The 13,834-nt window shown below is 43.3% G+C and overlaps 1 protein-coding gene across 4 annotated transcripts in view; it reads right to left on the bottom strand.

Moving 5' to 3' along the window:
- Positions 1-13,834, bottom strand: part of TDRD7 (tudor domain containing 7) — a 719,490-nt gene that overhangs the window by 233,399 nt on the left and 472,257 nt on the right. For 3 of the 4 annotated variants that reach the window (XM_033917728.1, XM_033917758.1, XM_033917737.1), the window contains exon 12: positions 8,740-8,826. In XM_033917728.1, the coding sequence (XP_033773619.1) occupies positions 8,740-8,826 (87 nt within the window). The remainder of the gene's footprint in view (positions 1-8,739; positions 8,827-13,834) is intronic. The other variant, XM_033917748.1, reaches the window with a different exon arrangement.

Genomic DNA, 13,834 nt, shown 5'->3' with positions numbered 1-13,834 from the left:
AAATTTTTTTAATAAACTAGAACTTGATAAGTTCTGAATGATTTGCAATTCTGCGGATGATTTGGCCCACCATGGGCCAACGTGGAAATACATATAAGAAGTCCAACCCTGCACTTCTTCAGCTGTAGACGCGATTCGTCTTTGCATTCATTGCAGAAGTCATCAAGTCCATTGCTGGTCTTCCTCATCACTGGACAATGAGAATGAACGTTCTTTGGGACAGTAACTACTCTCCTGGGTCTAGAGTCTGCCAGCTGTAGGTTTTTCACTCCTGCTACATGGGCTGTGGAGAGCGCCTGAAGATTAGCTTCTATCCAATTGAACATCTGGGCCTTCAGACATAATGGAGTAGTTCTGGTGCCTCCCTGTCTGTTCATACAAGCTACCATGGTGGTATTGTCTGAGAACACTAACTGCCTTTCCTTCCAAGTGAGTTAGACAAATGACTCAAAGTTCCAGACGATTTTTTTACCACTTTCTCAGTAGGAGAGTCCATTAGACCTGCACTGGATGACAACCACAATGGGCCCACCCGAGTCATACAGGCTGGCCTCTGTTGTGTCACCAATGAGGAGATTCGGAGGGGCATGCCCTTCGATAAGTAGTCCCTTCAGAAGTTTTGAGTCAGTCGCACCGCGCATGCGCAAGTGCCTTCCTGCCCAGCTGAGTCTCCTCAGTTCAGATAGCTAGCAGAAAAGCCAACCAGGAGAGGTGGGTGGGTTGTGAGAATAGCTGCCTGCTGTCCCTGGATAACAACTGTTACAGTAAGTAACTATGCTTCATCCCAGGACAAGCAGGCAGCCTATTCTCACATATGGGTGACCTCCAGACTAACCAGAATGGGATGGTGGGAGCGTTGGCAACTTAGGAGAATAAATTTTGTAATACTTTCTGGCTAAAATGGCCATCCCGTCTGGACAAAACATTCAGATAATAGTGAGAAGTGAAAGTATGAAGCGAGGACCAGGTAGCAGCTTTGCAAATTTCCTCAATAGGTGTGGATCTGAGGAAAGCCACTGAAGCTGCCATTGTTCTGACTTTGTGGGCTGTGACTCGACTATGTAGTTGTAATCCAGCCAGGGCATAGCAGAAAGAGATACAAGCAGCCATCCAGTTGGAGATGGTACGCTTAGAAATCAGATGTCCCAACTTGTTTGGATGGAAGGAGACAAAAAGTTGAGGAGCAGTTCTGTGTGGTTTGGTGCGTTCCAAGTTGAAGGCCAAAGCATGCTTATAGTCCAGAGTATGAAGAGCTGATTCTCCAGAATGAGAATGGTCTTGGAAAAAACACTGGAAGACAATAGATTGGTTGAGATGAAATTCTGAAACCACTTTAGGTAAGAATTTAGGATGAGTACGGAGGACCACCTTGTCATGATGGAAAACTGTGAATGATAAATCAGCAACTAATGCTTGCAGCTCACTGACTCTTCGAGCAGATATGAGGGCAATGAGAAAAGCCACTTTCCAAGTAAGATACTTAAGATGAGCCGTAGACATTGGTTCAAATGGAGGCTGCATCAATTGAGCAAGAACAACATTGAGATTTCAAACCATTGGAGGCGGTATGAGAGGAGATTTGACATTGAAAAGTCCTTTCATAAATCTGGAAACCACCAGATGAGCAGAGAGGGGTTTCCTCTTCAATAGGCTGATGGAAAGCAGCAATTGCACTGAGATAGACTTGGATCGATGTAGACTTGAGGCCAGAGGTGGATAAGTGCAAAGGATAATCTAGAACAGATAATAAGGAGGAATCTTGAGACTCCTTATCATGAGAGATGCACCATGTAGAATATCTAGTCCATTTTTGGTGGTAGCATTGTCTAATGGCAGGCTTTCTAAAAGCCTCTAAAATGTCTTACAGGTTGAGAAAACTGAAGAGGAGTTTATTTTGAGAGGTACCAAGCTGTCAGGTGTAAAGGCTGCAGGTTGGGATGAAGAAGAGATCTTTGACTGTGTAAGCAGAGAAGGTAAAACTGGTAGAAGGTATGGCTCCTTGCTGCTGAGTTGAAGTAGAAGGGAGTACCAAGGTTGTCTCAGCCACCGAGGAGCTATCAGAATCATGGTGGCATGATCGTTCTTCAACTTGATAAGAGTCTTGAGAATGAGAGGGAATGGAGGGAAAGGGTAGAGAAAACGATTTGTCCATTCCAGTAGAAAACTATCTGCCTCGAGGCGATGAGAATATATCCTGGAGCAGAATTGAGGCAGTTTGGGGGGAGCTGTTACTGACCCGGAGGGATAGTCAGAGGAGGCTGTTGGCGTTCCCTGGACTCCTGCAGCAGCGGTTTGGTGTTTTCTTCTACCCGCCCACAGGCATCGACAGAGATGGACCCCTGACGTCATTGGGTCCGTCTCAAACTACTTTAATGTGTAGCCACTGCCGCGGCTATCTGAGGAGCTGATACTAACCCGGAGGGATAGTCAGAGGAGGCTGTTGGCGTTCCCTGGACTCCTGCAGCAGCGGTTTGGTGTTTTCATCTACCCGCCCGCAGGCATCGATAGAGACGGACCCCTGACAACATTGGGTCCGTCTCTAACTACTTTAAAGTGTAGCCGCTGCCGCGGTTGTGGACGAAGGGGCGTGGCCGAAGGGGCGTGCCCTAAGGGGCATGCCAGGCCCCTTGGGATCCCCTTCGGCCACAAGGAGCCGGGGAGCTGGAATTCAAGTTGGTCATTTTAATGTGTTTTTCTTATAATTATTGTACTTTTGATTTTTTTTTTTTTTTTTAATCTGGATATGGGGAAAAGAAAAATTAAACCAAAAAGTTCAACACCTACTGTATCTGGCCCCATGGACAGGCATTTGCTATTATTATCTGAAAATCCCCCAGTAGTACCAATAAATATTGATGCCTCTGTGTCGGGAGCTTCAATGAGCCCCCTCGAACGGACTCCTCCCCTTCACCCAGTATCTAGTGATAGTAGGAATATAAACCCTACTAATTCCAATGGACAAGTGGTATCCTCCACCCATATTAATAAACTAGTTTATACTGAAATACCTAAACCACTGATTTTTTCAGCTGGAGTGGAGGACAAACTACTAACAGAGGAGACACAGGATATTACCCTCAAAGATTTATGGTTAGGAATTTCTAGAGTTGAAGGGTTTCTCAGGACTATGATGAGACAAATTGGGGACTTTTCTCAGTCAGTGTCTCATAAATTAGAAAATGTGGATTCCAATTTAAGTTGTTTGGATAAACGATTAAATGTTATGGAGACTCAATGTAATACACTTCAAGCTGTTTCGATATCTGCTGTTAAAGATTCTACGGTGATACATGCAAAAATAGAATCTATGGAAAATACGAATAGAGGGAGAAATCTACTCTTAGTCAATTTCCCAATAACTCATTTATTGTCACCTGAAATTCTACTAAGGAAGTTTTTAAAGAAGTATTGGGATTGGCTAATGCTGAGAATTTTCCAATAAATAATTTTTATTATATTCCTTAAAAAAAAAATAGAATCTGCCCTGGAGGTGGATCATCTGGTCACTACTGAAGTAAATTTGACTGAGTTTTTGGAAGATACTCAGGATGTGATTCAGAGTCGGTCCACCCTGGTGATAACATGCATGAGTGAAATAGACAAGATGTTACTAATTAAACTTTACTTTAAAAACAGGTTAATGAAATTTTGTGGAGATTTAGTTAAGATTTTTCCAGATGTCTCTAGAACAACTCAATTGAGAAGAAAAGAATTTTTGAAGTTAAAAACTAGAGTTTTGGCTCTAGAGGCATCTTTCTACCTGAAATTTCCTTGTAAATGTTTAGTTAAGTTACAAGATATTGAGTATGTTTTTGGGATCCCATACAATTACAACAATTTTTAGTAGCAAGAGAACAGAAATGATTTTGTTTCATCTGTAGAGAATAAGAGGAGAAATTAGAATCCCTATTAGTAAGGAATGATTTAAGGTTTGTTAGGACGAACTGAAAATTTTTGTCCTTAATCTTTTCCTGTAAACTTGTTTGTTTAGAAATTGTAACATGTTTCCCCATAATGTGGGCTTAAAAAGAATTTTGTAAGAATGAATGATTATGAAATTATTTTGAGAGATGTTTTCTTTTTTTCCTTGAATTATTGGATATTGTAAATGTATTCAAAAGCATAAATTAAAAAAATAAAAAGAATTGAGGCAGTTTGTGGTTGTGGGGAGTTGCAAAGAGATCTATCTGAGGCATTCCCCACTGCGAAAAAATGTGATGAAGAGGCGAGGAATGGAGTGTCCATTCGTGAGGTTGCAGAAGATGACTCAAGTTGTCCGCTAAACATTTTTTCGCCCCTTGGATGTAGACAGCTTTGAGGAAGGTGTTGTGGAGGATTGCCCAGTCCCAAACCTTCAGAGCTTCTTGACAAAGGAAGGGAGATCCCGTCCCCCCCTGTTTGTTGACATAGTACATGGCGACTTGGTTGTCCTTCTGGATGATGACTACCTGGTCATGAAGAAGATGTTGAAAAGCTTTGAGAGCATTGAAGATCGTTCTGAGTTCCAACAGATTGATGTGACACTGATGATCCGTACTGGTCCAGTGGCCTTGAGTAGGGAGACCATCGAGATGAGCCCAAGTGTAGGTAGAGGAATATGTTGTGAGGACCTTTTCATGAGGGGGGCGTTTGAAACAGCAATCCTCTGGAGAGATTGGAAGAGAGCATCCAACAGCGGAGAGACTGTCTCAATGAAGGAGTGACTATAATGTGTCGAGAGAGTGGGTCGCAAGCCTGCGTCCACAGAGATGCCAGAGTCCACTGAGGAATTCTGAGGTGAAGTCTGGCAAAAGGAGTCACGTGTACTGTGGAGGCCATGTGACCTAGGAGTACCATCATGTGTCTCGCTGAGATTGAAGAGTGGGAAGACACTTCATGACAGAGTTGAAGAAGAGCCTCCAGATGCTGTTGCGGAATGAATGCTCTTAGTTGGATAGTGTCCAGAACAGCTCCGATGAACTGTAGATTCTGAGAGGGCTGAAGTTGGGATTTGGAAAAATTGATTTCGAATCCCAAGCTTTGTAGGAACCACATAGTCCGTTGGGTCGCTACAATAACCTCCTGAGATGTTGAATCCTTGATGAGCCAGTCGTCAAGGTAGGGGAAACACCTGAAGACCATGGTTCCTTAGAGCTGCTACTACCACCACTAGGCACTTGGTGAACACTCTGGGAGATGAAGCTAGGCCAAAGGGTAGCACTCTGTATTGGTAGTGCAGATTCCCCACTCGAAATCTGAGATACTGACGGGAGGCCGGATGAATGTGAATATGAGTATAAGCCTCCTTGAGATTCAGAGAGCATAACTAATCATTCTCATCTAGAAGGGGATAAAGAGATGCCAGGGACAACATGCAAAAATTTTCTTTGACTAAAAATTTGTTGAGAGCCCTGAGACCCAGAATGGGTCGCAGATCGCCCGTCTTCTTCGGAACAAGGAAGTTACGAAAGTAAAAACCTCTGTTCTGCTGTTCCAAAGGAACTGGTTCGATGGCACTGAGACGAAGCAGAGCTTGAGCTTCCTGAAGAAGAAGGGCGGTCTGGCATGGACTGGAAGGATACTCTCTTGGAGGAAGCTCTGGTGGAATCTGAGTGAAATGAAGTGAGTATCCTTCCCTGATGATTGACAGCACCCAGAGGTCGGATGTAATTGTCTCCCATTGGTGATAAAAATGATGGAGAAGACCTCCTAGGGGGGGAAGAGAGGACAGAGACAGAACGGCGGAGTGCAAGCTCTGTTTTAAACAGTCAAAAAGGCTGTGCAGCCTTAGGTGCAGCAGAAGGCTGAGGTTTCTGTTGCTTCTATTGCTGTTGTTTCTTGGGAAGTGCTCGATTGTAAGGAGCCACCCTCGGAGTATAATGCCTCTGGAAAACTGTAGGAGGGCATGAAGTTTTCACAGGAGCTGGCTAAGGCTTTGGTCTGAAAATGGAAGCAAAAGATTTTTCATGTTCAGGCAATTTCTTAGTGGCTGCCTCTATGGATTCATCAAAGAGATCATTGCCTGCACAAGGGATGTTAGCCAGGTGGTCCTGAAGATTAGAGTCCATGTCAATGGTGCGAAGCTAGGCCAAGTGGCGCATTGATACAGAGAAAGCAGTCGCCCTGGCTGACAATTGAAATAGGAATGAAGAAGATGCAATCTGAGTTGTGACAAAGTAGCAATAGCTTCTTGGAATTTTTAGTTCTTCTGTGTATCCAGGTAATTAAGAAATTTGGGAAGAAGATCAATGAGGATCCTGAGATAAGTAACAAAGTTAGAATTATAATTAAGGACTTTGGAGGACATCATAGCATTTTGATAAAGACGATGTCCAAACTTGTCCATAGTTTTCCCCTCCCTTCCAGGAGAAACAGTAGCATAGACTCTGGAAGGATGGGATCTTTTTAAGGAAGACTACACAAGAAGGGAATGGTGAGACAACTGCAAATTCTCAAATCCTTTTACAATGCAGAGTTCTATACCTGGAGTCCAAGTTGCCTGGAACAGCAGGAATGGTATAAGGGGTCTCCAGGCAGCATGTGAAAGTCTGAGACAAAAGCTTGTGAAGAGGAAGCTTAAGTGACTCTGCAGGATGTGCATGACATTGAGATACTCCTTAGAGTACTTAGAAACAGCATCTAATTGAAGTTCTAAGTCATCAGTCATCTGGCGAAGAAAAGCAGAGAAAGACAGCTGATCCGCCAAGGTCTTGCCCCGAGAGGGGCTAGATGACCTTGAGGCAGCCTGGGTCGGAAGGGACGCCTCTCTGGAGAAACGACCATCAAAACAATATGGAGACTTAGACAAGGCAATGGAAGCAGCTGAGTCCTCGAGGTCTGGAAGTGGAGGCCTCGATCGAGGAGTTGGTGGTTTTGAAGAGCTGGAAGGTCTGGAATGAGGCCTAGATGAAAAAGGTTGCTCTCTGGAAGAAGACCTATGCCTGGATGGATGCCTCGGTGAAGGCCTCGATCTACGACAAGAGTGGTGTGTGGAAGTAGGTCTCGAGGATCAAGGAGACTTCGCCCTAGAGATGGAAGTAGGCAATGCTACCAGTGAATGGATAGAGCTAGAAGCAGTAGATCGAAACTCAGGAGGTTTGATGGAGGAATCTCTAAGCACTCCGAAAGACTCTGCTCCTTGTATGGAGTGTGAGGATTCCTGTCGAGGCACTCGCAAAGAATCTACTCCTTGCATAGAGTGCGTAGTTGCCAAACCAGACACTCGCAAAGACTCTGCTCCTTGCATAGAGTGTGTAGATGCCAGACCAGACACTCGCAAAGACTCTGCTCCTTGCATAGAGTGTAAAAGTTCAGCTCGAGGCATAGGCAGAGACTCGACCTCGTGGGAGACTGCTGATTGCCCAGGCTGGATTAGAGAAGACAGCGTTAGCCCAAATTTGGTCAGTAATTGAAAAAACTGCTGCTCTAACATGGTCTGGAGAGAAGCCAGCAAAGATGGATCTGTGTCTGAAACTGGATCACTTGCTGAGGCTATAGGCTCCAAGGTGGCAGTGGAGATGTGCTTCGACTTAGAAGTCTTGGAAAGCTTGAGGACCACCAGGGGAAGAAACAGCAGGTTTACTTGAGGTCAGAGACATCTGAAATGAGGAAGGTCTAATGAGGCTCGAGGTTGGAGTCGTGGAAGCAGGAGGACCCTTGGCGGAAGATGGGGCCGAGGTAGCGCTTGATGTCGAATGCGTGACTGAAGAGTCCATCCTGAAAAGTTTCTCCACTAAAATCTGACGAAGTTTAAGGGCTTGAGGTTGAAGAGTAGCACAGCGCTCGCACGACTTAGGATTATGGTCAGACCCGAGGCACTTTAGGCATCAACGGTGTGGGTCCGTGACGGAAATAGCACGCTGGCACTGGCTACACTTCTTGAAGCCCGTTGCTGGCCGGGACATAGGAGGGAAAATAGCTGCAGCAAAGTTGAAGCCTGCAGGCTGCAACCGAGCGGCCTGCCCCGCAAGTCGAACAAAGAAAAAAATAAAGTCTCTTTTTTTAAAAAAAACTGAAATAAAACACAGCAATTCGCGACGAAAAGAACAAACCATGGTGAGAGAAGGCATGAAGTAATGAAGTTTAGCAGAGTGTCAAAGATGGACTTCTTGGCTCCGCGGAAAACTGAGAACTGAGGAGACTCGCCCTGTGCTGGGTTGGAAGGCACTCGCGCATGCATGGTGTGGCTGACTCGAAACTTCTACGTTTCTACAAGCAAGTCTGCCTGCGAGGCTGTCCACATCTGGGCTCCGTGGATAATGTCACCCATATATGAGAATAGCCTGCCTGCTTGTCCTGGGATAATGTCTCACCTATTGCACTGGAACATGTATGGTGGGTCTGTTCAAAAGTTCTGGAAACTAAGGTTGCAGTAGTGTACCCATGCTTTGTCTGTGATAACATCAATATTGTGAGGACTTCATATCCCACTTAGCCTGAGAAGAACAGCTTGTGGTAAGAGCCGGGCATGCATAAAACATTCCACTAATTCTGAGCTCTGAGAGAGCTGTTCCACCCTAGTGCTGCTGTGTTATACCCAATTCAGTCCTATTGATGACAATGAAAGATTTCTTGCTAAGTTTACTAGTGGTAAGGATATAATAATCAACAGAACAAGAAGGGGGGTGGGTAATGTAAGTTATCATTCTTACACAAGAAATGCTAGAAGTGTTTTTAGGTAGGCCACAGAAAAAAAATCTGTCATTAAAGTGCAAAACTATACATATTAGAGTTATATGGGTAAATGAATTAGTTTCTCACCTCTACCCGTGCCCATCGTCCTTTATAATGGATCAAACACATTTTGCCACAGAAAGGCATCGAGATGAAGAACTCTGATGTAGCCTGCTATAAATGGAATCTTATGTTAATTTTTATACAAGTTTTATACAGCATGAAAGCAGTACTTAATAAAAACATATAATGATGACACATTACTATTTGCCAAACAACTTTTAAAAGACACAAAATATGCAACTTTAAATTTCTTCAATTCTTCTTGACTTTACTAGGCAACAATAAAGCAGAGGTGATATCTTATTTGTATCTTTTAGTAGTTACTGTTCTCACTCTGCATGATAACTGCACTAATCTGTGCATTCTATTGAGGATCTTGCAGAGAATAATTTGACATCATTAAGCAACAAAAAGATGAAAATGTAGGAACCAAAAATACAAGAAACTGAACGAGTCAAACCATATATAACCCCCCCTCCACCCAACAACCAGCATATGTATATTTGTTGATTAATCCAAGAAACTTCAACACCCATTTTGTTCTCCTGGCTCTTCACTGGCTACTGTAGAGTTTTTTATTACTGTAAAATATTTTAAAATAGAAGCACCTTACTGTTTACAAATTGAACGTGTCTAAAAAGCCTTTTTATGATACCATTTACTGAGATGAATAGCAAAAGTTATAGAATATATATATATATACCAGTTTCTCAACCTTTTCAAGCCAAGTTCCCCCTAAGCCTAACAAATGTCAACCGAGTATCCCCACCAGAACGCCACCCCAGACCCATCCAAACTCTGCCCCAGACTCCACACCCATAATAGTAGTACTAATTGTAATGCCATTTCTTCTATTTACTGTTATAAACAACCAATCTCAGCCAAGGTCTAGGTTTCTTATAAACTTCTTACATTTATTTTTAATATACAAAAAATACTGTATAACCTTATTAACAATACTGAACGGTAACCAGAAAATTAAGCTACATTTCAAAAACAGTTATGTTTCACTCCCATAAAGTAAACTGGCCTCTTGTCAGCTGGTGTGTTCTTATTGATCATAGTGACTAGTCAGATTTCTTTTTTCATTTTCCCAGAGAAATAAGATAACTTGGTTGGTCACTATGGGCAAATTCTCTATGACTGTAGGCTCACATTTCTTACATTTTTCATGAAAGGCCTGGGCTTCTTTGGATGAAATAAGCATTTTGAATCTTGGTTTCAATGTACTGATTCCCACAATCAGGTCACTTTCTGGACACAAGCGGTTTCTTATTTTAGATTTGAGAGCTGTTAAATGAAAGAAGCTGGTTTCACATAACTATGTAAAAGCAAAAGGGAGAAGTTCTGTAAGAACCATTTTTCTTAGCTGTGAGTATTCCCTTTTCTGCATCTGCCAAAATGCTGCAATATTTCTCAGGCCCTCATTTTGCACAGTTTTCAGGTCAGAATAAAATTCAAACAGTTGTTCTTTTGCTTCATTTGGAATCTCTGCTGCTTCAATAGCATGAAGAAAGTAAGAAGTGGAACCAAATCCTAGATTTTCATGAGTTAAAATATCAATGTTTATTGGTGGTAAAAAATGCATCATCATAAAATAATATAAAAATCAGACAGATGCCAACAGTTATAGGACATATAGCATGGCCATCAAAAGGATTCAGAATCCAAAGTTTCTGCATATCTTCTCTTTCATCAGAACTTGGAAAATCATGTTCAAAATTTAACTCCAGATTTGTCAAGTGCTCACTAATGGTATTTGTAATACTATCAGCCAAAGAAAGGTTGTTTTTTTCACAGAATTCTGTGAGCTGTGGAAAAGAATTGAAGTTTCAAGATAAAGCACTGCTTTTAAAAAACTTCACTTTTTTCTTGAAAGCTGTCACCTTATCTTGCAATATGAAAATGTTCATGCAAAATCCCCGCAGTTGTAGGTTCAGGTCATTGATTTTGACCAACATGTCACTAAGATAAACAAGTTTGCAAATCCACTGTTCATCTACAAAATGACTTAACAGTTCACTTTCACATCACTCAGGAAAGCCATCACTTAATTTCTTAACTCAAAGAGATGATTAAGAAGCAGTCCACGTGATAGCCAGCGAACTTCTGTGTGAAGCAGAACTATGATATGATCAACTCCCATGTCACGGCACAGAGCCCGGAAACGGCATGAATTTAAAGCTCTTCGTTTTACCCGCTCCTTAACTTCCATCCTTGAAACTGCTGCTGTCAGAGGCAGTATCGCAGCGGAGGAAACAGCTCTGAAGCAGTTTGCAAAGATCGCTAGCACCGCGATCTTCTCTGCAGGCTGCTCTTATTAGGCAAATAGTGTGCAGGAGGCCAGAGGGGAAGCCGGACGCCAGAGGGGGAAGCCAGATGCCCGCACTTCCCGACAGACCCTCCCCCCTCGCCCTCTAAAGCAGGTGCGAGTCGATAAGTAAATACATTTCATCATATTTTCTCATTTTTGGTGGCAGTGACACATTTAAGTGCTCATGATAACAGCTTTTTCACATTCTGGATGAAGATGGCTCATCTGACCCTTCAAGTTGCTCATTGCTCTGAGAGCCTTCTCCGGCAGCAGAGGAACTTTCTTTTAGCAGAAAATGATCCATTGAAACTCCTTTTAAAAAAAAAAAAAAAAGGGGGGGGGGGGGAATGCTAATTAAACTTTTCATACAACATTAAACAAATAAAAAGTACTTGTACTGATTAGTCACTATGGGCAAGTTCTCTCACACACATCCCCTCCCCCTTGCAGTGGTCAGACATCTCCCCTCCCTTTCTCCTTTCTGGCCCCCTCCCAGTCCAATATTTCTCCCTCTTTTCACTCCACCAATCCAATCCAACACTTGCATGCTTCCTCTCCTCTGAACCTCATTCTCTTCCCCAACCAACATCCAGGATGCATCTCTCCCACCCCCTCTACTGCCACATACATTTCTCCCTCTAACATCTGCCGAATCAAGTGCAGCATTTTTCACCACTGTCCAATAGCCCCATACCTATTCCTATTACCCTTCTTCTGCACCATGCCACATCTCTCCCTCCATCACTATGTCCAATAATCCCCAACCTTGCATCTACCACCATATCCAACTCAACAAGGGATCCAAGAGGAAAAAGAATAAGGAACCAGCGTGGCTCACTGTAGCGGTGAAGGAAGTGATCAGAGAAAAGAAGTCTTCGTTTAAGGAATGGAAAAGGTCAAAAATGGACAAAAACTGGAAAAAGCACAAACAATATCAAAGTGGTGCCGCAAGTCGGTAAGAGGGGACAAAATAAACTACAAGGAAAAAATAGCCAAGGAGGTGAAAAACTTCCAAGCCTTTCTTTCGATATATTAAAGGGAAATGACCCACGAAGGAAGCGGTGGGGCCGTTAGATGACCATGGAATAAAGGGAGTGCTAAAGGAGGACAAAGCCATTGCCGACAAACTAAACACATTTTTTGCATCTGTATTTAACAAAGAGGATATACACAACATACCGGAAACCGATAGGCTGTATGTAGGAAATGAAGAAGGGAAACTGACAGCGTTGGCGGTCAGTTTAGAAAAGGTATGCAGGCAGATTGATAGGCTTAAAAACGATAAATCCCCGAGACCGGATGGCATCCATCTTGAGGGTAATCAAGGAACTGAAAGGGGCTATAGCTGAACTGCTTCAACTAATAGCCAATTTATTGATCAAATTGGGAAGGATTTCAGAAGACTGAAAAGTGGCGAATGTTACGCCAATCTTCAAAAAAGGTTCGAGGGGAGATCCAGGTGAGTCTGACCTCAGTACTGGGAAAGATGGTAGAGGAGCTGATAAAGGACTGCATCATTGATCACCTAGACCAGTGGTTCTCAACCCTGTCCTTGGGACCCACCAGCCAGTCGGGTTTTCAAGATATCCCTAATGAATATGTATGAGAGATGGCATCCATCCGAGGGTAATCAAGGAACTGAAAGGGGCTATAGTTGAACTGCTTCAATTAATAGTCAATCTGTCGAACAAATCAGGAAATATTCCAGAAGCCTGGAAAGTGGCAAATGTTACGCCGATCTTCAAGAAAGGTTCGAGAGGGGATCTGGGAATCTACAGACCAGTGAGTCTGACTTCAGTACAGGAAAAGATGGTAGAGGCGCTGATAAAGGACCGCATCATTGATCACCTTGATGGACACAATCTGATGAAGACCAGCCAGAATGGCTTCAGCAAGGGAAGATCTTGCTTGACAAACTTGCTGCACTTCTTCGAGGGAGTAAACAGGCAGATAGATAAGGGCGAGCCGGTCAACATTGTATATCTGGATTTTTAGAAGGCATTTGATAAGGTCCCATTTGAATGACTACTTCAAAAAATTGCGAGCCATGGAATCAAGGGTGAAATGCTCATATGGATAAAAAACTGGTTAGCGAATAGGAAACAGAGAGTGGGGGGAAATGGACAATACTGGGACTGGAAAAGCGTCATGAGAGGAGTGCCGCAGGGTTCGGTGCGTGGACCCGTGCTCTTCAACATATTTTTAAATGACCTGGAAATTGATACGACGAGTGAGGTGATTAAATTTGTGGATGATACGAAGCTATTCAGAGTAGTGAAGACGCAGAAGGATCGCGAAGACCTGCAATGGGACATAAACACGCTCAAGAAATGGGCCGCAACATGGCAAATGAGGTTTAACGTGGACAAGTGTAAGGTGATGCATGTCGGTAACAAAAATCTTATACACGAATACAGAATGTCTGGGGCGGTACTCAGAAAGACCCCCCAGGAAAGAGACTTGGAGGTACTGGTCGATGAAACCGTACGCGCAATGTGCGGCAGTAGTGAAAAGGGTAAACAGAATGCTAGGAATGATTAAGAAGGGGAGCACGAGCAGATCGCAGAAGGTTATCATGCCGCTGTACCAGGCCATGATACGCCCCCACCTGGAATACTGCGTCCAGCACTGGTTGCAGTACATGAAGAAGGACACGGTACTGCTCGATAGGGTCCAGAGAAAAGCGACTAAAATGGTTAATAGGCTGGAGAAGTTCCCGTACTGTGAGAGGTTAGAGAAACTAGGCCTCTTCTCCCTTGAAAAGAGAAGACAAGAGGGGACATGATAGAAACATTCAAGATAAGG

This window comes from Geotrypetes seraphini, chromosome 1, assembly GCF_902459505.1.
Source record: "Geotrypetes seraphini chromosome 1, aGeoSer1.1, whole genome shotgun sequence".
NCBI classification, from domain to species: Eukaryota; Metazoa; Chordata; class Amphibia; order Gymnophiona; family Dermophiidae; genus Geotrypetes; species Geotrypetes seraphini.
Note: the sequence above shows the minus strand (reverse complement) of the source record. Positions and strands in the feature narration are given on the sequence as shown.